This window comes from Dasypus novemcinctus, chromosome 12 (genome assembly GCF_030445035.2).
Source record: "Dasypus novemcinctus isolate mDasNov1 chromosome 12, mDasNov1.1.hap2, whole genome shotgun sequence".
NCBI lineage: Eukaryota > Metazoa > Chordata > Mammalia > Cingulata > Dasypodidae > Dasypus > Dasypus novemcinctus.
Window position 1 is genome coordinate 21,516,172 of NC_080684.1, and position 21,751 is coordinate 21,537,922.

The window sequence follows — 21,751 nt, forward strand, 5'->3', positions numbered from 1 at the left end:
CCTTGAAGGATAAAGAGGAAATTTCCAAGACAAGACAAGAAAGAGTAGCATACACGGCAGTAGGAACTGCATATACAAAGGCATGACCTGTGAAGACTTAGAGTGTATTCAAAGACTGCACAAAGGCACTATGGATATGATGCGGGCATTAACACTTCAAGTCATTGGTCATTCCAGAGTATTCAGGCCAGTTAAACAGTCCACAAATACTCATGTGCCAGGCACTGTGCTAAGCGCTGTCTACACCAAGTGAAGTATGGTAGTGTCCTGGACCTCAAGGAGTTTAGTTTGTGTAGAGATAAATAAGTAAAATGACACTGTGCACCCATCGAGGGGTGCTCTGGGGACAGTAATGAGTTGTTCTCCCTAATCCAGGGACTCCGGCAGCCTTGCTGGGGAAGGTGAAGCCCAAGCTGAATGTCAAGGAAAACCGACTTTGAAATAGCAGTCAATAAGAAGGTAGAACACAAAGCACCACGACCCCCTGAAACCATGGCTCTTAAGTGTGGACCCTGGATCAATCAGGCGCCAGTCCAGGCATACCAAATAAAAAATTCTGGGGATGAGACCCAGCAATTTGTTTAACAAGCCCTCCAAGTGCCGGTGAGGCATGTTAAACTTTGAGAACCACTGTCCTAAAGGAAAAGCCTACCTTTAGCAAACAATTAGAATTCCAGGCCTCTATATGTCCTGGGGAAGAGAGAGGAGCCATACCAGCCAGAGGAGACTCTGCTCCCCTGAATTTCACTTCCCCTTGGGGTTCTCTCGCTCTGAGTCCCACAACCACATCTCCATTCCCCTTTAAGACCCCAACCCAAAAGCGGAACAAAACTTCCCTGTTTATCCTTAGCACAACTAAGGCAAACTGGAATTTTCCAAAGGAATTAAATTGTGATTTGAGTGTTGGAAGTAAACGGCTTTGCTCTTGGTCTGGGAATGAGTTAAGGAGTCGCCGTGACCAGTTCTAAGTTGTGGTGAATCACTGGCAGGGGCCGCATGGGGTTAGACAGGACTTTCAGTAAGCAGGAGGCCAGGCCAGGTGCCTGTCACATGGTAGCAACTCAGCCGTTCCCTTGGTTATTTCCCACTTCTCTTCCTAGGCAGATAACATAATATGCACATTATAATAGACATACTCCTTTACAGTGCCTTTAATAGTCCACTCATTTCCAGGTGAATTGTCCCATGATCAGCCCCTGCTGAAGCAGAGTTTGTGTGGCTACATTTTGTACTGCGTAACTGTCCCCTAAAGTCTACAGCTGATTGGACCACAGAGGGTACTTGATTGGAAGAGAGTCCAACTTAGGACTGCACACTGGCTCTGCCCCACATTAACCATATGGCCATGGGCAAATGACTAAACTTCTGTACCTCGGTTTCCTCATGTGCACAATGAGGATAAAAGCAATGCCTTCTGCTTTGGGTTATTACGAAAATCACTTGCAACAGTGCCTGATGCATAAACGCACAAAAGTGTCACATAACGGTGCTACCTCATATACATGCATACACACACACACAAATAAACATAGCAAATAGAATCCTCTCTCCAGAATTAAACCAAATACAAAGAAAGGAAATACAAAGAAAGGAAGCAGCTGGTAGAGAGACTTGAAGCAGAAACAATCCTGCAAAAAAGGCTAGGAAGGGAGCAGATGTGGCTCAAGAAGTTGGGCGCCTGCCTCCCACAGGGGAGGTCCCAGGTTTGGCTCTCAGTGCCTCCTAAGAAAGAAGATGAGTGGACACAACGAGCAGAGACAAGGAGCAGACACAAGGAGCAGAAAACAAGCAGACAGACAAGGGAGCCATCTTGGGAGGGGAAGCTAAGAGGTAGAGACAAGGCCATTAGGAGTCACAGCAAATTGCAGTTATCAGAAAGGAGAAACGCTATTAAGAAAAGAAAAGATATACAGAATAAAGGGAAGGAAGAAGTTAAGTAGAGGCAGATGAACAACCAGAGAGAAGGAGAGTCACCACAAAAGGACAAGGACAGGTTTGCTTTAAGAAAAAAGTAGGCAGAAATGGAATTTTTTTCAAGGCTAAATCTTGAGAATTAAAGTGTAATATGGTGGCAGGAAACAAAGAGCTGGGATCAAAATACAGTTCTGCCACATTGCGGCTGTAGCTGGCAAACTTGGTAAAGAAGCTTAACAGATCTGAACCTTGCCTTCCTCATCTTCCTCATGTAAAGCAGATGAGCTGTTTTTCAAGATTTGGGGGGTGATGACATAAGATAGTGTAAGGAAAGTAACCAGCACAATACCTGAACCACATTTAAGTGTTCAACAGTTGTTTTTGTTTCTATTCTTTTTTTTTTAACTGAAGAGAATTACCTCAGAATATCTGAAAAGGTCTCCACTCCATACTTGGATATACAGTAGCCTCCTCCAAAGACAGCAATTCTTCCCATGATACTGGAAACACTGACAACCCTCCCCTGTGCTCTCCTCACCAAGGGGAGCACACTCAAGGTCACCTCCATCAGCCCGGTCAGGTTCCCTTCGAGGACATTCGTGTGTTCTCCATGCTCAGCCACTCACTGCAGCCCTGGGGGTGAAAGATGCCTGCATTGTTGACCAAGCCCCAGAGTCCAAGAACAACAAAGACAGATCGGGAGTTCAGGTTCAGATGAAACGGCAGTGCAGATGACTTCTGACGAATCTTCCTGCTAAAAGCAAGTAAAAACGCTAGACAAAATGTATGTTTTAATCTTCTGAAATGCATCTATGAGTTAACAAGAAAGCAAAAAAAAAAAAAAAAAGCTCAGACCAAGGAGAACCCAAAAGAGAGGATAAATGGGTAAATGGAACACTGATGCTGGTTTTTGATTCAAGCCAATTTGCCAACAAGTGTAAACTTGAACATCAGTGTTTATAGCCTCACAAAGCATAGAAGACAAGAGACAAAGTCCAAGGCCCAGCTTAGGTAATGAGTCTAATAAAAGACACTCTTCTCATTAAATTTGGAACCTAAATAGCTATACTATAAGTTTAAACATAAACTAGAAATAATATTCCCTTCCAAAAGTCTAAAAGTAAAACTGTCTGTCTTGAACTGTGGTAATGGGGATGAGGGTAGACTCAGGCCTGAGGAATTAGAACCACCAGCCATATCTCAGGAAAGTTTGGAGGCCAAATTCATACTATCTGGGTGGTCCAGAAAACTCAAGCCAAGAATTAAGTTAAAGGTGTCCATAGGCTCTGAATGTCCCTAGGCACCTCTGGAGGAATCTTTAGGTCAGGTTTCAAAGAATCATCAGAGAGAGTTACTAGAAGCAGCAGCTTATTGTCAAAAATCACTAAATACACAGGGAAAAAAAAGCTTCACGGGCAAGAACCAGCAGAAACAACAGGCAGCAGAAAAAGACTCCCAAAACCTTTACACACTAGAGTTATCAGACATATAATATAAATATGATAAATAAATACTTAAAATTAAAAAAGGATTGAAAATATTAAGAAAGACAAAATAATATGTCAGGCTTATTTGGAAAAGAACCAAATAGAACTAGAGATAAAAGGTGTAACAACTGATTTTTTAAAATTAGGGGGACAGGGAAGCAAATTTGGCCCAACTGATTTAGGGCATCCGCCTACCACATGGAAGGTCCACAGTTCAAACCCCGGGCCTCCTGACCCGTATGGAGCTGGCCCACACGCAGTGCTGATGCACGCAAGGAGTGCCGTGCCATGCAGGGGTGTCCCCTGCGTAGGGGAGCCCCATGCGTAAGAAGTGCACCCCGTAAGGAGAGCCGCCCAGCACGAAAGAAACTCTAGTCTGCCCAGGAGTGGCACCGCACACATGGAGAGCTGATGCAGTTAGATGACGCAACAAAAACGAGACACAGATTCTGGGTGCCACTGACAAGAATCCAAGTGGATGCAGAGGAACACACAGTGAATGGGTAGAGAGCAGACAACTGGGGGGGAGGCAGGGAAGGGAAGAGAAATAAATAAGAAATCTTTAACAACAACAACAACAAAAAAAAAAGATTATAAAAAAATAGGTGGACAAGTTTAAATATAGATACAGCTGAAAAGAGAAAGCAGTGAACTGGAAGACAGGAAAAAATCATGCACAATACAGCATTAAGAAAAAAAGATAGGAAACATGAAAGAAAAGATAAGAAATGCAAGGAAAAAGTAAAATATATATTATATATCCAATCAGATCCAGAAAGAAAGGAGAGAAGGAATGGAGTAAAGTCCATATATTTGGGAAGCGGATGTGGCTCAAGGATTTGAGCTCCAGCCTCCCATATGAGAAGTTCTGGGTTCGGTTCCCAGTGCCTCCTGTAAAAAAAAAAAAAAAAGCAAAACAAACAAACAAAAAAACAACCCAGGGAAGCCAATGTGACTCAGTGGTTGAGCATCAACTTCCCACAGAGGAGATCCCAGGTTCAATCCCTGGCCCCTGGTACTTCAAAAGAAAAAAAAAGTCCATATTTGAAGCAATAATAATATGATAGAATTTTCCAGAACTGATGAAAGACATATCCAGATTCTAGAAGCCAAATAAATCCCAAGTAGTATAAAATACAAAGAATCCCACACCCCAAAATAAAGCTTCAGTAAGATTAAAGGTGGGAAGCAGATGTGGCTCAACTGATAGAGCATCTGCCTACCATGTGGGAGGTCCAAGGGTTTGATATCCAGGGCCTCCTGGCTCGTGTGGTGAACTGGCCCATGCGCAGTGCTGCTGCATGCAAGGAGTACCAGACCATGCAGGGATGCCCCTGAGTAAGGGTGCCCCCCGTGCAAGGAGTGGCCCCTGTGCAAGGAGAGCCACGCCACATGAAACCACAGCTCATCCAGGAGTGGCGCCACACACTCGGAGAGCTGACGCAGCAAGATGACGCAACAACACAATAGGATGATGCAACAAAAAGAAACACAGATTCCCGGTGCTGCTGACAACAACAGAAGTGGACAAAGAAGAACACGCAGCGAATAGACACAGAGAACAGACAACTGGGGCAGGGGGGAAGGGGAGAGAAATAAATAAATAAATCTTTAAAAAAAAAAAAGACGCAACAAAAAGAGACACAGATCCCCAATGTCGCCTAATGAGAATACAAGCGGACGCAGAAGAACACACAGCAAATGGACACAGAGAACAGACAATGGGGCAGGGGGGGCAGAGAATAAATAAATCTTAAAAAAAAAAAAAAGATTAAAGAAGGAGAATGTCTTTAAAACAGTCATAAAGAAAACACAAGTTAATTTCAAAGGAAAAACAATTAGGCTGGAAGCTGACTTATCAATGACAGAAGACAGAAGGGAGCAGAACAGTATCTTCAATGTGCTAAGAAAAAATAACAGTAAACTTAGAATTGCATATCTAGCAAAAATACCTCTCAAGAATGAGAGCAAAATAAGAAATGCAAAAACTGAAATTTTGCCGCCAGCACCTTCTAAATTCCAAGAAATTGTATTTAGTCAGGAGGAAGTTCTTTTTATTTTATTTTATTTTATTATTTTTTTATTATTTAATTAATTTTTTTGATGTACTGGTGCCAGGGACTGAACTTGGTACCTCATATGTGGGAAGCCAGCACTCAACCACTGAGCTACATTGGCTCCCCTGAGCTGATTCTTTCATTTGTTTTCTTGTTGTTTGTTTTTGTTTTTAGGAGGGATCAGGGATGAATCCTGGACCTCTCATGTGGGAAGCAGGCACTCAACCAATTGAGCCACATCCACTCCCCAGAAGGTAATTTTTAATAAGACTCAAGAAGGAATGATGGGGAAACGGATGTGGCTCAACCAATTGAGCTCCCATCTACCATATAGGAGGTCCAGGGTTCGATGCCCAGGGCCTCCTAGTGAGGGCAAGGAGCCCATGCAGCGAACTGGCCCACACGGAGTGCCAGCCCACACGGGAATGCTTCCCCGCATGGGAGTGAAAGCCAGCGCAGAGCTGGTGCAGCAAGATGACACAGCAAGAGACACAAGGGAGAGAAAATAAGAAGACATAGCAGAACAGGGAGTTGAGAAGGTATAAGAGAGTAATAACTTCTCTCCCACTCTGAAAGGTCCCAGGATCAGTTCCCAGAGTCGCCTAAGGAGATTACAAGCAGGCTCAGAAGAACACACAGCAAATAGACAGAGAGAGCAGCCAATGGGGGGAACAGGGTAGGGAGAAATAAATAAAAATATCTTTTTAAAAAAATGGAATGATAAGCAAAGGAAATGGTAAATAGAGGCTAAATCTAAACAAACATCACATATAGTAGGGTTAAAAAATAGAACTAAAATATACAACAGCAATAACATATATGTTGCAAGATCCTGATTGCTCAACAAAAGGATAAAGATATTGATTTTACACTTACATAAATTAAACATGTAGTTAAAGTCTCTAGAGGAACCACTAAAGAAATAGAACTAAGGACTTGCAGGAAGATGGTAGACTAGAAAGACACAGGACTCTCATCTCCTCCAGAAAAAAAGCTAGAGGACAGGCTGAAACAGCCTAGAAAAAGATCTTCTAGGGTTTAGGACACCAGGATAAGGCTGGATACCGCCCATAGGAGAGAGGAACAGAGGAGGGAAACTGCAAGGACAGAACTGTGAGTTGAAACCAGCAGCGGCTGCAGCCAGCACCATCCCACACACTAAAGACTCTTTAGAACTCTCAGCCTCTGGGCCTGTGAATCCAAAAGGGAGCACCAGGGATCCACCACCCCAGGAAAGGGGAGAGAGAGGGACACAGCCTAAGGCTAACTCAGCTTCTGACCCACAAATTTGTTCTGCTGTGTCCCAAGAGCCCTTCTAGGCCCGGTGGGACTGCACCATTGTTTGTCTTGGGAGCCGGCAAGGGGCTGAAGATATACAACCCTCCCAATCTCCTCCTCTACTAACAGGGACTCATTATTGAGGACTCAGAGGGGAGTGGAAATATTTCAGACCTGGGAAAAGGGATGGGGCTGCCAGAGAAGGCTAGAGAACTGTTTCAGAGAGTTTGAATTATGAGGCTCATAGCCTCCAGACAGGAAGCGCTATCATATTGATCCCATCTATGTTGCAACAAATATGCTCCCACCAGGCATTGAACTGAGAACTGCCAAAAAGCAACATCTGCTGGCAGATCAAGGAAATGCAGCAAGAAAATAAAAAATAAGTAGGAGATGCTTTTTCTGGCCTCTACAGCTTACCCTCTACCCTCTACAGTTGCCCTAAGGAGTGACTCTACAACCAATTACTGGGTCCATTGCCCAGTTTTGAGCAACCAGCAGGACAATCCTAACAATCCAGGTTGAGCCAAGAATCAAAGAGCAGTGGTAACATACAGTGTCCTGCCACTAAATCCCTACAAAAGAGAAACAAATTGAGCATCTGAGTAAATTACATCCTAATCAGATACCTAGATATCAGCAAAAAGTCACAAGCCATACTAAGAAAATAGAAGACAGGACCCAAGAAAAGGAATATATAAAAGCCCCAGAAGAGACACAGGATTTGAGAGAACTAATCAGTGAGATGTGCACAAATTTCCAAAATCAAATTAGTGAGTTGAAAGACAATATGGTCAAAGAGATAAACAACACTGAGTGAGTGCAAAGAAAAGTAACAGAGCTCATGGGAATGAAAGACACAATAGGTGAGATCAAAAACACCTTTGAGGCCACTGCCCCAGCAGCTCGGGCGGCAGGAGGAGCAGTAGTGGCCAGCAGCCTGGCTTCGTGAAGGCTCTCGGTGCACCACGTTTCGCAGCACCACCAAGATGCCCAAGAGGAAGGTCAGCTCGGGGGAAGCGGCAGGGAAGGAGGCGCCCAAGAGGAGGTCGGCAACACTATCCACCAAACCCGCTCCTGTGAAAGTGGAAGCAAAGCCAAAAAGGCAGCGGGAAAGGATAAACCTTCAGACAAAAAAGTGCAACCAAAAGGTAAAAGGGAGCAAAGGGAAAACAAGCTGAAGTGGCTAACCAAGAAACTAAAGAAGATTTACCTGCAGAAAATGGAGAAACTAAAAATGAGGAGAGTCCAGCCTCTGATGATGCAGGAAAGAAAGAAGCCAAGTCTGGTTAATACCTTATACCATGTCTTATCAGTGGTCCCTGTTTCTCCCTTCTTGTGCAATCCAGAGGAATATTTTTATCAGCTTTTTTGTAAATGCAAGTTTTTTAGTAGATCTAGAAGAAACATTTTTAAGAAGGCGATTGGAATCCCACCTTATCCCATTTTTTTAAGTATAAATGCTTTTTTTTTTAATAGGGGAAACCATTTGCTGGTTGTTTATTTTTTGGTACAACCAGAAAATAGTGGGATATTGAATTATGGGAGGCTTTGACTGTCTTGGGTGTCAACTTAACATTCCACTGGGGGTGGCAGTTTTTATACCCTTTAATACAATACATACTAAAAGGTGATTTAGAATCAAAGTTTCGCATTTAATATGTGTTGAACATTTTAAATTACTTCTATTCCCATGTTTTTTAGAAGACATATTTCTTAAAACCACTCCCTGATCTTGGCTCTCCCTTTCAGAACTCTGTACATCCTTGGTCTTGGTCGTCCAGTTTTTCTAATAACTTTGTTAATGTGCTGTAAAAGATTGGAAATGTGAGTATGTAGTGTGTATGGTATTGTGAATTTGTGGGACTTAAAGATGTAGCAGTTTATCAACGTTTGAAAATATTGGTACTTGATATCCTCTTAAGGAAAACTTGCCTCCAAATTCTAAGCTGAAAAGTCACTGGAATAACTTTAGAAAAACAACTACATGGCTTTTTAGGGTTTTGGTACGTACATTAAGAATTTTGTACAAATTGTTCATAATGTCTGTGCTGATCTTCAAAACAACCAATAAAAATCTCAATTATGAAAGAAAAAAAAAACACACATTTGAGGCTTTCAAGAGCAGACTTGAAATGAGAGAAGAAAGAATAAGTGATACCGAAGACAGAACAGCTAAAACTGAAGCGAGAAAAGAAATAGAAATAAAGCATATTACTTCCAATTTAGTAGCGGAAAAAGGAGAATAAGAAATTCAATCAATTGAAAAAAAAGCAAGGGAGAAAAAGAAACAGGAAAAAATAAGACAAATAAAAATTTTAAAATAAGATAATTACAAACATATCAAGAATTAAATAAGTGTATATGCATTAAATGCTCTAGTTCTTTTTTTTTTTAATTGTCAGCTTGGATTTTTTTAAATATCTAGTTACAATATCAAGTGATTCATGTAAAATATGGGGATACAGGAGAGTTGAAAGTATATGGATAGACAAAGATCAACCAGGCAAAAACTAACCAAAAAAGAACTAGTAAAGCTAAATTAGCATCTGGTAAAACATACCATAAGACAAAAAACATTACTAAAGAGGATCACTACATAATAATAAAACTTCCCATTTTATAGGAAGATATAGCAGTTCTAAACTTGATTGCAGCTAATAACATAGCCTCAAAAATATACATAGCAAAAATTAACAGGTTTTTTTTTTTGAAGAAAATTTTTAAAATCAGTCACCATAGGAGAAAATGTTAATGTCTTCTTCGAGTGACTGGTACATTGGATCAACAAAAAACAGTATGATATAAAAATTTTACCAATAAAAATAACTAGTTTGAGCTAATGAACACATTGAGATCTCTCCTCCTAACAACAAAATATTCTACCTCATTTCCAAGACACATGGGATATTTATGAAGATTGACCAAATACTGGACCACAAAGCAGATCTCAACAAATATAGAACACGTTGTTTAACCATGATATAATTAAGTTATAGATTAATACAAAACAATAACTTTTTCAAAAGACATGTTTTGGAATTAAGAAGCATCTCTATATAACTTAGAGTTGAATAAGAAATGATAATGGGGGAAACGGACTTTGGCCCAGTGGTTAGGGCGTCCGTCTACCATATGGGAGGTCCGCGGTTCAGACCCCGGGCCTCCTTGACCCGTGTGGAGCTGGCCATGCGCAGTGCTGATGCGCGCAAGGAGTGCCGTGCCACGCAAGGGTGTCCCCCGCGTGGGGGAGCCCCACGCGCAAGGAGTGCGCCCGTGAGGAAAGCCGCCCAGCGTGAAAAGAAAGAGCAGCCTGCCCAGGAATGGCGCCGCCCACACTTCCCGAGCCGCTGACAACAACAGAAGCGGACAAAGAAACAAGACGCAGCAAATAGACACAGAAAACAGACAACCAGGGGAGGGGGGGGAATTAAATAAATAAATAAAATCTTTAAAAAAAAAAAAAAAAAAGAAATGATAATGGAAATTAGAAAATGTTTAGAAGTGAACAATTATAAAAATATATTAGAAATCACAGGATGCAACTAAAGTGGTCCTTAAAGGGAAATATAGGGAAGCGGACTTGGCCCAGTGGTTAGGGTGTCCACCTACCACTTGGGAGGTCTGCAGCTCAAACCACGGGCCTCCTTGACCCATGTGGAGCTGGCGCATACGCAGTGCTGATGTGCACAAGGAGTGCCCTGCCACACAGGGGTGTCCCCCACGTAGAGGAGCCCCACGCGCAAGGAGTGCACCCCTTAAGGAGAGCCGCCCAGCGCGAAAGAAAGCGCAGCCTGCCCAAGAATGGTGCCACACACATGGAGAGCTGACACAACAAGACAACGCAACAAAAAGAAACACAGATTCCTGGTGCCACTGATAATGATAGAAGCGGTCACAGAAGAACACACAGTGAATGGACACAGAGAGCAGACAACTGGGGGGGGAAGGGGAGAGAAATAAATTTTAAAATTTAAAACTTTAAAAAAATTAAGGGAAATGTATAGCTTTTAATGCTTCTATTAGAAAGAAGGCTGAACGTGAATAGAGTAAGCCTTCAACTTAGGAAGTTAGAAAAGTACAACAAAATAGATCCAAATAAAGCCACAGGAAGGAAATAATCAACTTAAGAGCAGAAACAAAGTAGAAAACAAATAAACTATACAGAAAAGTCAAATGTTAGATCTTTGAAAAGATTGATAAAATTGATGACATTCTGACAACAATCATTAAGAAAAAATGAGTGGTCCTGGGATTTATTTAAATCACAATTGCTGCAGACATTAAAAAGATAAGAGAACATTATGGAGAAGGGGATGTGACTCAAGTAGTTGGGTGCCTGCCTACCACATGGGGGCATCCCGGGTTTGCTTCCAGGTGCCTCTTAAAGACAAGCAAGACAGCAAGCTGGCACAATGGGCTGGTGCAGCAAACTGACACAGTGAGATGATGCACCAAGGAGACACAATGAGGAAATACAATGAAAGACAAAAAGCAGGGAGCAGAAGTTGCTCAAGTGATTGGGCACCTCCCAGGTTCAGTTCCTGGTGTGTCCTAAAAAAAAAAAAAGAAGATGAGCAGATACAGAGAACACACAACAAACAGACACAGAGAGCAGACAGCAAGTGCAAACAATGAGGAGGAAGAAATAAATAATAAATCTTTTTAAAAAGAGAGAATATTATGAACAAGTTTAAGTGAATAAATCCATTGGGCCTATTTCCCAGAAAACAATAACCTAGCAAAACGGACTCAGGAATAAACAGAAAAGCTGAAGAGTCCAGAAAAACCAAAACGCTTACATCTACTGATGGAATCTGAAGGTTAACAACTAGCTTATATAAGGCAGAACAAATTTAGTAGAGAGTAATGATATACAGCATGTGCTTCCAGACTGCAGGAAAAGGTGTGGCTAATTTTCATGGGAGGAAAGGGGCCCAAGGAAGGGCCACAGATGAATCTTGAAAAAGACAAATACAAGAGGATGAAGGGAAAGCATCTGAGGATGAGGGAAGAGCAGGACAAAAGGTACAAAGTCAGGGAAAAGCATGACGTGCTTGGGAATGAGACGAGAAGAAATGGCTGGGTGGTTTGGTTCCACATCTCGAAGGCCTTTTAGACCAAGGAGCTGAGATTTTATACTGAAAGCAAGGAGGGCAGGGAGCGATCACTACAGGGTTATAAACAGGGCACGTAATTCTTATATGTTTAGACTACTGCTTCTCAAACTTTAATATGCTTACGAATTAACTAAGGATCTTTTTAAAATAAAGACACAGATTCACTAGGTCGGGGGTGAGGACAGAGAATCTCGCATTTTTAATCAGTGTCTGGAGGTTCTGATGCTGCTGGTCTGCAGGCCACACTGTGAGTAGCAAGGATTTAGAAGATTCCAATCCAGACGAAAGACAGGAGAGGTTGGGGCTGAATACTGCAGGTGGTTAGAAGGCTATTGCATTCGTATAGGCCTCAATAAGAGAATGGAAAGGACAATGAGAGACATCAGGGCCAATTATAACGATCTACTGAATCATAGCATGAGAGGGCAGGGAGCAGATGGGAGTCAGAGAGAACTTGAGTAAGATCTAGAGAAAACAGGACTTCAAAAGAGAAGAGGACCGAAGGCTGACCTCAAGGAATGTCCTTATTTTAAGTAGCAGCCAAAGGAAGAACCATCAGTTTCTTAAGAACATCTTGAAAACTCCTCAAACATTAAGAATTGTGCTTATAAATACTCCACTTACAAGATGAGATAAGTCTTAAATCTATTGGACCCATTTTTCAATGTAAATGTTGTTAAGAAAATGAAACGCCACAAAGAATCACAGACTGTACTTCAAATGGCAAAGCCAACCTTTACGTCCTGCTTTTGATATATACATAACTTAGCATCTTCATGTCTAAGTATATGAAGAGGAAAAAATACTACTTCATACCTCTGTCCCCCACGTGCTCCTTCACCCACTGGGCGGCTGCAGTGATGTTCTCTGTCTCTGTGACATCCAGGATCACTATCTCCAGCCTGTCTGACGTCTGGTCCCTCAGCTGCTTGTCCCCCTTCTCCGTCAGACACGCAGCCAGCACCCGCAGGCCTCGCAGGTCCAGCTGCCTGGTCAGCAGTTTGCCGAAGCCCGAGTCACAGCCCGTGATGAGGACGTACTTGTCGTGGAGGTGGCTCACCACCTGCCTCTCCCGGAGCCAGCGCAGAAGGTAGAACAGGCCCACAAGGTCCGCCAGGTAGAGCCACATGGCAGGGGTCTGTCCGTCCCCTTCAATAGAAAGAGAATAGCTTTCATTTTTCCTTCCTTCTTTCTTTAACCAATGTCTACCAAGTATCTACTTTGTGTCACCACAGCACTAGGTGCTGGGGACTATGTATTGACCAATACTTGGTCCTGCAAGAAGCCAGTCTAGAGAAGGGAGTCAGGCAGACAACCAAACAAATGTAATAGTGTGACAGGTGCCTTAACAGAACTACAGACACAGTCTAATGAGGCAGCAAAAGAGAATGATGATCTGCCTGGCAAAGTTAGGGATGGATTCCCAGAGGTGGTGTTTGTGGAACTACTTTCTACAGGATAAGTAAGAGTTCAAAAAGTAAACTAAGTATTAACAGTTTGATATTATTTATGAATTCCAAAAAGATATTTGATTATGTTTGCAAACTGGTCTGTTCCTCTGGGTGTGATAGCCTTTGATTGTATTAGATTCAGCTGAGATGTCTTTGATTAAATTTTGTTAAGATTAGGGCTTTGATTTGACCACATCATTAGGGTGTACAGTGTTGAATCCCCACTTGCTTGGTAGGCTGATAAAACAGATTCTCTCACATAAGTAGATATCACAGAAAAGAAGAATACAGAAGAAAAACAGCTCATTAGACATGGCAGAGGCCCCGGGAAAAGAGATGACCCTGATAGTCTACAGCTGACCTCGTGAAGAGAACAGAGCAGCTGAGCCCAGAAAGAAATGAGCCCCAGGGAGAGAGATGAGCTTTATGCCAGCCTACAGCTGAGACTGAAAGAAGCTTGAACTGGAAGAAGGGGCAAGCGAATGCAGCTCAACTGATAGAGCTTCCACCTACCATATGGGAGGACCTGGGTTCAATCCCTGGGGCCTCCTGGTGAAAAAGAAGAGAAAGCATGCCCACATAGCGAGCCAGTGCCCATGCAAGTGCCCACGTGGTAAACCAGTGCCCACACGAGTGCCTACATGGTAAGCCAGTGTCCTGCGCAAGTGAGTCATGCAGCAAGATGATGATGCACCAAAAAGAGAGACAAGGGGACAGTCAAGGTGACGCACAGCAGAGACCAGGAATTGAAGTGGTGCAATTGACAGGAAACTCTCTCCCCATTAGAGGGCTCCAGGATCAAATCCTGGTAAATCCTAGAGGAAAGAAAATGAGAAGAGAAGACAACACAGACAGCAAAAACAGCAGGGTGGGAGGAGCAGAAGGGAGGGAAATAAATAAAATAAATCTTTAAAAAAAAAAAGAGGAAGAAGGAAGGCTGAACCCTCACAGACATCACCTGCCATCTTGCTGAACACATGGCAAATGATTTTAGTTGAAAGTACCTCTTATGATACCTTGAGTTGGACTCTTTAGGGCCTTTTGGCTTTAGGCTTCTACTCCAAATAAAAGCCAACAGAATTCTGGTACTTTGCCTCAGTACCCCTTTGGCTAACTAATACACTAAGATAAAAGGACTCTCTAGGTAGCAACAGTGTGTATGTGAATGGAGTAGTGAGCAGCATAAAACTTCCCAATTCCCACAAGGAGTTCAGCCTGGGTGCAGTGCAGAGCACACAGAGGAAGAGGTGGCGGGTGACGTAATGAAAGTCAGGTCGTGAAGAGCCTTGTGGGCCACACTAATGAATTTGGGCTTTATCCTTAGGCAATAAGGGTATGTTGTGAAAAGGTGGTAAGTTGGAGTGTACGCGTAAAATGGCCAGATTTAGTTTTAGAAAGATCCATCTCACAGTCAAGGGAGAGGATAAATTAAACAAGGGTGTGATAAGGAAGATCCGTTAGGCAACCCAATAATTTGGATGAAATATTGTAGCCAAAGCAATCTGTATATATAGACTGTATAAGGGTTCTCCAGAGAAACAGAACTGACAGGATATATATATATATGTAAATATTAAGAGATTTATTACAGAAATTGGCTCATGAGCCCATGGGAACCATCAGTTCAGATCCCTTAGGGAAGGCCACAGTTGGAAACTCTGATGAAGGCAAAGCTGAATTCCTCAGGGGAAACTAGAAGGCTGATCACCTCTGTAAATGGTGCCATATCAGGGGCTGAGTGTAGGTCTCTGCTGCTAGCAGATTGGGCACTCAGCAGTGGCTGTAGCCAGGCCAGTCTTGGTGAGTGAAAAGTACATGCTGCTGAGCCCATGCATAACCTCCATCCCTTTCACCATGGCCACTTTGTTCATGATCCCAATGAACAATGACAGGAGTGGTTGGGGAAAGAGGCTAACTGGTATTCACAGAGTGGATCATCCTATCCACTTGATTATTAAAATTCTGCTCTGCTAAAGCCACCCTCTGATGAGTATTCACACAGGGCACAAGTATCTTCATGTTTTTCACCCATTCAAAGAGGTCTATTGAAATACTTCTCCCCCAGACCTCTGAATTCATATATACCACTTCCATTTGATGATGGAGTGCTCTTGTACATGCCCAACTTTATGGCTTAGTGGGTCAGATAACACCCAATTCATGATGGATACCTCAGGTCTCATGGTAACTCGGTGGCCCATGATTAAGTATTTGGTCTCTACTAAAACCCAGTTATCAAGCCAAAAGATGTTTCTCAAAAGAAGAGTAGTAATCTGCAGTGAATGGCAGGGCTTTGTTCCAAAATCCTAAGGGTCTGAGTTGCCATTCTCCCATAGGGGCCTGCCAAAGGCTCCAAACTGCATCTCTCTACTTGCCACTGCCACTTCAAGCACCATGGGATCTGCTAGATTGCATAGGCCAAGTCACAGAGCAGCCTGCACAACAGGCTGGACCTGTTGCAGAGTCTCCCTTTGCTCCAGTCCCCACTCAAAACTAACTTTTGGGTCACTCAGTAAATAGGCCAGAATAGCAAAACTTTTCAGAGCAGATCATTACATGTTTATCTGACAAAGAAGACTCAGCAGAATTTAGGGGTTCAATATTTTCACCATGATCATGGTCAGCCCATACGTCCCCTTTCCAATTTTCAGGATCCCATTCCTTCCCAGTCAATGCCCTCACTTTAATAGTAGTCACCCTGCAATGCTGGGAGTTCAATTTGACCTATAACTCAGCTACTCTCATGATGAGACTCTGCATTTGTTTTTCAGGAACCTCACCTCTTTGGCTACAAGAAGTAAGAGTTTCTTTCAGGGCACATCTAGAAACTTCCATGTCATTCATGAGGTGCTTGAGTTGGGAATTTGAGCCCTGAACTCATCTTTTCCCTTAACAACTATATCCAGCATGTTTAGGAACAACCAGCCAACATCATTTGCTTTGTAACATCTCAAAAATTGGCTAAAGTATAAAACACACTTTCACTCAGCCTTGCCTCTTATAAGCATTAGAGTAGGAGTATCCAATGGTGATATTTTCCATATCTCTATTGCCAATTCACACCATGGACTATCAATGCCCTCTTGATCATGAGAAGCAGAGTCATTAGTGCCTTTTAATCTAATCAGTTAGAGAAACAATTGCAAAGCTCCAGAACCAACTCAGAAATTTCCGCCTTAAGATTCTGTTTCTCAACAACAACTCTTCAGTATCAAAATCTGTATTAGTCAGGGTTCTCCATAGAAAAAGACCTGACAGGAGATATATATAAAATTATAGGAGTGGGCTCATATGATCATAGGGACTAGCAAATCCAAATTCTGTGGGGCAGGCCACAAGCTGTAAACTCCAAAGGAAGTGAAGTTGAATTCCCCAAGAGAAGCTGGCAGGTTGAAGTAGAGGTAGGAATTCTTCCTGACTTCTGAAATCCTCAGTTCTGGTTTTAAGACCTCCAACTGATTGGATAAGGAGACACCGCTCTTTGCTAAGGGCAATCTCTTTGGTGAATGCAGATGCAATCAGCTGCCAATAGATGCAAATCCTTCTATGAAATATCCTCACAGTAACAATCAGGTCAGAGCTTGTTTGTCCAAACAACTGGACACTATAACCTTGACAAAATGATACATGGAATTAGCCATCATATAGACCAACATATAGACCAACTGTTGAAATTAGTGCTCACAGATGCCTACATTTCTATATGGGTGAGAATATGAGCTACCTATGAAGGCTTAAACTCACCAAACCAACTTCCAAAATCAGCAGAAAGCAACAGTTCTGAAGAAAAGCCCATCATTTCTGGACAATCTATAGGTGTGGACTAAACTCATATGATTCATAAAGACATAGAGGTCAAAGAAGGCATGGGCCACGAGGTAATATAGCGAGGTCTATACCACAATACCTGAGCTTGGAACTAAAGCCTTCCCATTGTTTTGGCCCCTGACTTCCTCCTTAGCCCTCTCTCTTACCACATCCTCTCTCATACTCTACTCTAGCCCTAATAAGTAGTTTTCAGTACCCCACACAGTACAGGCTTTTCATGCCTGTACTTTCCAGACCTCATCCCCCATCTCATCCACTTGGCAAGTTACACGCATCTTTTAAGACTCAGCTCAATCATCACTTTTCACTGAAAAAACATTTATTCGAAATCTACAATGAGCCAAACACGGTGTTAGGCACTGATACAGAACAGTTGCCAAGACATGGTCTAAGTGCAAAGAACAACAAGAACACAGGGCAATATAATAAAAGTGAGGACAGGATGCTGTTGGAATGCTCAGGAAAGGCTTCTGAGCAAATACTAAGAGATGCCCTAAGAGATCTCTTGGATTCCAGGCATACTCTTCTTTACCTCCATTGTGCAGTAGCAGTTCAATTTCCCCTTAGTAATCAGAATCAATCACCCCAGCCAGTATAGTAACTCCTTTCTTTGCCTGTTGATTCAGAGGCTTCAAGAGCATGAAGTAGTGTTATGGCAGTCTTAACTTCTAGTTCAATGGAATCGTTGTTGAGTTACCTGGTGGGAGCACTCCTCCTTTTGAAACTAAGACCTCTAAACCAGCAAAGTATAAGGTCTCAGGGGCAGGAATTCTAGTGGATTTCTTGGGATAATAGTGCATGGTGTCATTCCCATTTCTACCGCTCAATTCCTGGACCCGTGAATCCTAGCTAAGGGAGAAACAGCACCATAGAGTGGAGTAAAATATAAATAAGAATTTAAAAAATAAAATAAAAATATAAGATAAAAAATAATAATAGCTAACATATAGCACTTGCTGTGTGCCAGGTCCGGTTCTAAGCACTAGACATAGATTAACTTACTGAATTCTCACAATAACCTTATGAAGTAGATCATGGAATTAGCCTTGTGCTGCATCAGTTCAGATGTTCAAATAAAATTAGACATGCAGGCATTTCATTGTGGTTAACACCTGAAGAGGATAAAGGGGAAGGTGCAGGAATATGTGGTAATGTAGGACTGACATCACGGGGAGGAAAGAGAGAAGGAAGAAGGATTATGTATGAAGAGCCTTAGACTGCAGTACAGCCCTGATAAAGTCTCAGCCAGCCAATGTTGGGCAAAGACTCCCCATCAGAGGAATCCTAAATTGGATTAGATAGAACCAGCCCCCTCTAGTACTGCCACTGTGCTCATTCATTGGTCGGGGGCAACTGGAGGCTGTAAGCAAACTGTGCTTCTCACAACAGGTTCTCTTGAAGAGAGATCTAAACAATGCACCTACATGGCCATCATACTGTTTTATAGATGAGTACTGAGAGATTAAGTACAACACCAGGAAAAGGAAAGGAGAAAAGTGAGCCAAGAAGAAGACTTTCCTGACCCCTGGTCTAAAAGATTGGTTGCTCCCTTCTTGGTATCCCCACTGTAGCCTGTACTTGGGTTTATCACAACACCCACTGCACTTTATTGCACTGCTTCTCCACACTTTTAGGCTCTGTATTCATCTATACCTGGAACAGTGAATGGATATAGCAAATGCTTAATAAATGCTGTTAGATAAAGTAATACTAATACAAACATCCTGGGACCAAAAAAAGAGGGAGAAAAAATAGGGAGTATGTCAGAAAAGTAGGAGAGGGAAAGCTGATGGATGCCAAGGGAGGAATAGAATAGAAGGAACAGGGTGATGGAAGTGTTCTACATGATCTTGCTATGATGGATACAGGTCATGTTAAATTTATAAAAGTGTATGGTCCAAAATGTAAACCATAATGAAAACCGTTGACCATGGTTGGTAGCTATGTTTCAATAGTTGTATATCACTTGTAACAAATGTACCATCCACATATAAAATGTTATTAACGTGCATGCTTTGGCAGCACATATACTAAAATTGGAATGATAGAGAAGATTAGCATGGCCCCTGCGTTAGGATGACATGCAAATTTGTGAAGCGTTCCATATTTTTATATGAATGACGTTGCTCAAAAATAAAATTTTTACCCTTCAAGGGAAGAAAAATGTTATTAATAGGGCAAGGGAGATAAGGGGGAGAATGTTGGGTATATGGGAGCCCCTTTATTTGGTACAAGGCTTTTCTGTAATCTAAAACTTCTTTGAGAACAAAATGAGAATAAGTAAGATACTGGGGGAATAAATGGAAGAAAATGTCACTCTACATATAGGACAACAGATCTTACAATGATGAAAGGCAAAATGTCAAAAAAAATTAATATTTCTCATTATTTTTTATTTTCCCAAATTTTTATTTTTTTTATTTTTATTACTTTTTTTGTATCTTATTTCTTTTTTTTAAACTATCATTATTATTTCATTTTCTTATTCATTGTATTTGGCTATTTTATTGGTTTCATTTTCGAAGAAGTTTTAGACCACAGAAGGGTTACAACTGAGGCAGGGGAGGCTCATTGGTGTGGAGTTCCAGTGATGGGGGACACATGAGAGGAAGCTCACCTGGGCATACATTTAAGGTTTTTACATGTGTTCACATTCATGGGGCATTGTCACAGTGGGTGGTGATTCACACAATAACCAAAGGAATAGCAAATTTCTACCCTGGGGAGTTCTGCCATATTCTCTAATGGATCAGCAAGAATCCCCCGAGTACAGGGGCAGTGACTAGGGAAGGGGGATGGTCCACTGACAGGCCCTTAATATTGATGACTGTGTGCATGAATCTTTACTCTTGAAATTGAAACTTAGCCTAGTATTATAGAGTACCTAAAAGTTGCTTTCTGGGAGCCTCCTTGTTGCTCAAATGTGGCCTCTCTCTAAGCTGAAATCAGCATATAAATACATTACCTTACCACCAGTGTGAGACATAACTCCCAGGGATGAGCTTCCCTGGCACTGAGGGATTACTACCAAGCACCAACTAGCAATGCAACTGGAAAAATACCTTGACCAAAAAGGGATAAAGGTAAAGACAAATGAGTTTATGTGGCTAAGAGACTTCAAAGTGAGTCAGGGGAAACAGATGTGGCTCAAGTGATAGGGCTTCCACCTACCGTATGGGAGGACCCGGGTTCGATCCCTGGGGCCTCCTGGCAAAAAAGAAGAGAAAGTGTGCTTGCATGGCAAGCCAGTGCCTGCATGGCAAACTGAGTGCTTGTGTGGTGAGCCAAGTGCCCATGCAAGTGCCCACATGGCAAGCCAAGTGCCCATGCAGTGAGCCAAGTGCCTGTACAGTAAGTTGAGTGCCCACATGGTAAGCCAAGTGTTCACACAAGTGCCTGCATGGCAAGTCAGTGCCCATGTGGCAAGCCAGTGCCTGTGTGGCGAACCAAGTACCCATGTGGTGAGCCAGTGCCCATGCAAGTGAATCACACAGCAAGATGATGGCACAACAAAAGAGAGATGAAGGGGAGAGTCAAGGTGAAATGCAGCAGAAACCAGGAACTGAGGTGGCACAGGTGATAGGGAAACTCTCCACATTACAGGTCCCCAGGATAGAATCCTGGTGACTCTTAGAGGAGAAAAAATGAGAAGAGAAGACAAAAAGAGAAATAGATACAAAAGATCACACAGTAAGTGGACACAGCAAAAAACAGGAGGGCAAGGGAGGGGGAGGGGAAAAAAAGAAGGCAAAAAAAGGGAGTCGGGAGGTCACTCCAGAGGTGACGTGCTTAGGCACGTCTCAGCAGGATCTCACTGACTGCCAAAGTAGATACTACCCCAAATAGCAGGGCTCCTGAGGGCTCTGGAGACATCTAGACACTATAGGCAGGGCAGATAGCTCAGGAGTTTGATGCCTTTCCAGTGGGCCTTATTTTATGCTCCCCAGTATGACATAGTTGGACTCAGTTGTGCTTTCCCCACACATAGCTCTTCTGTTCTATTTGAAACTATAATTAGTACTAGAGTTGGTAGGTGTACATCCAAGTGATTTAAATCTTTGGACTGTCCATGTGCCAGCTGGGCCCTGAATCTCAACAGAGTTGCAACACCTACTCTCCAGTTCATAGTCTTACCCGGGACAACTAACAAGGAGGTGATGATGGATAACTGCCATACCATGGAACCGAGAGAGTCTACAACTGCAAGCAAAAGAGTCCCATCCATCGGCCCTATGGGATCGCAGCCCCCTCTCAATTAGAGGTGGACTGGACATCACCATCCCAGAATCCTCAGTATTGGGAAATGAACTATGGACTAAAGTAGACCCACTGGTATTCTACTATAGACTTATTGTGATTCTAGGAATGGAAGGAATTATATCATTGATGGGGAGGCCGTGTCCACTGGAGGTTCTGAGGGCAGGGAGAGGGAAAAACAGGTGTAATACAGGGACATTTTGGGAACTTGGGAATTGTCCTGAATGACATTACAGTGACAGGTACAGCCATTATATATCTTGCCATAACCTACAGAATTTGGTGAGAGACAGTGTAAACCACAATGTAAATTTTAATCCACACTTAGTGGCAATGCTACAAAATATTTTCATCAATTG

The 21,751-nt window shown here is 42.5% G+C and overlaps 1 protein-coding gene and 1 pseudogene across 4 annotated transcripts in view; one reads left to right on the plus strand and one right to left on the minus strand.

Annotated features, from left to right (window-relative positions):
- Positions 1-21,751, minus strand: part of LOC101425712 (17-beta-hydroxysteroid dehydrogenase type 6) — a 93,360-nt gene that overhangs the window by 54,397 nt on the left and 17,212 nt on the right. For 3 of the 4 annotated variants that reach the window (XM_023591029.2, XM_058307938.2, XM_058307939.2), the window contains one exon: positions 12,673-13,005. In XM_023591029.2, coding sequence (XP_023446797.2) covers positions 12,673-12,985 — 313 coding nt within the window. In that variant the 5' untranslated portion in view covers positions 12,986-13,005. Of the gene's footprint in view, positions 1-2,333; positions 2,669-12,672; positions 13,006-21,751 lie in introns of all 4 variants that reach the window. The other variant, XR_011650231.1, reaches the window with a different exon arrangement.
- Positions 19,146-19,246, plus strand: LOC111765994 (U6 spliceosomal RNA; annotated as a pseudogene).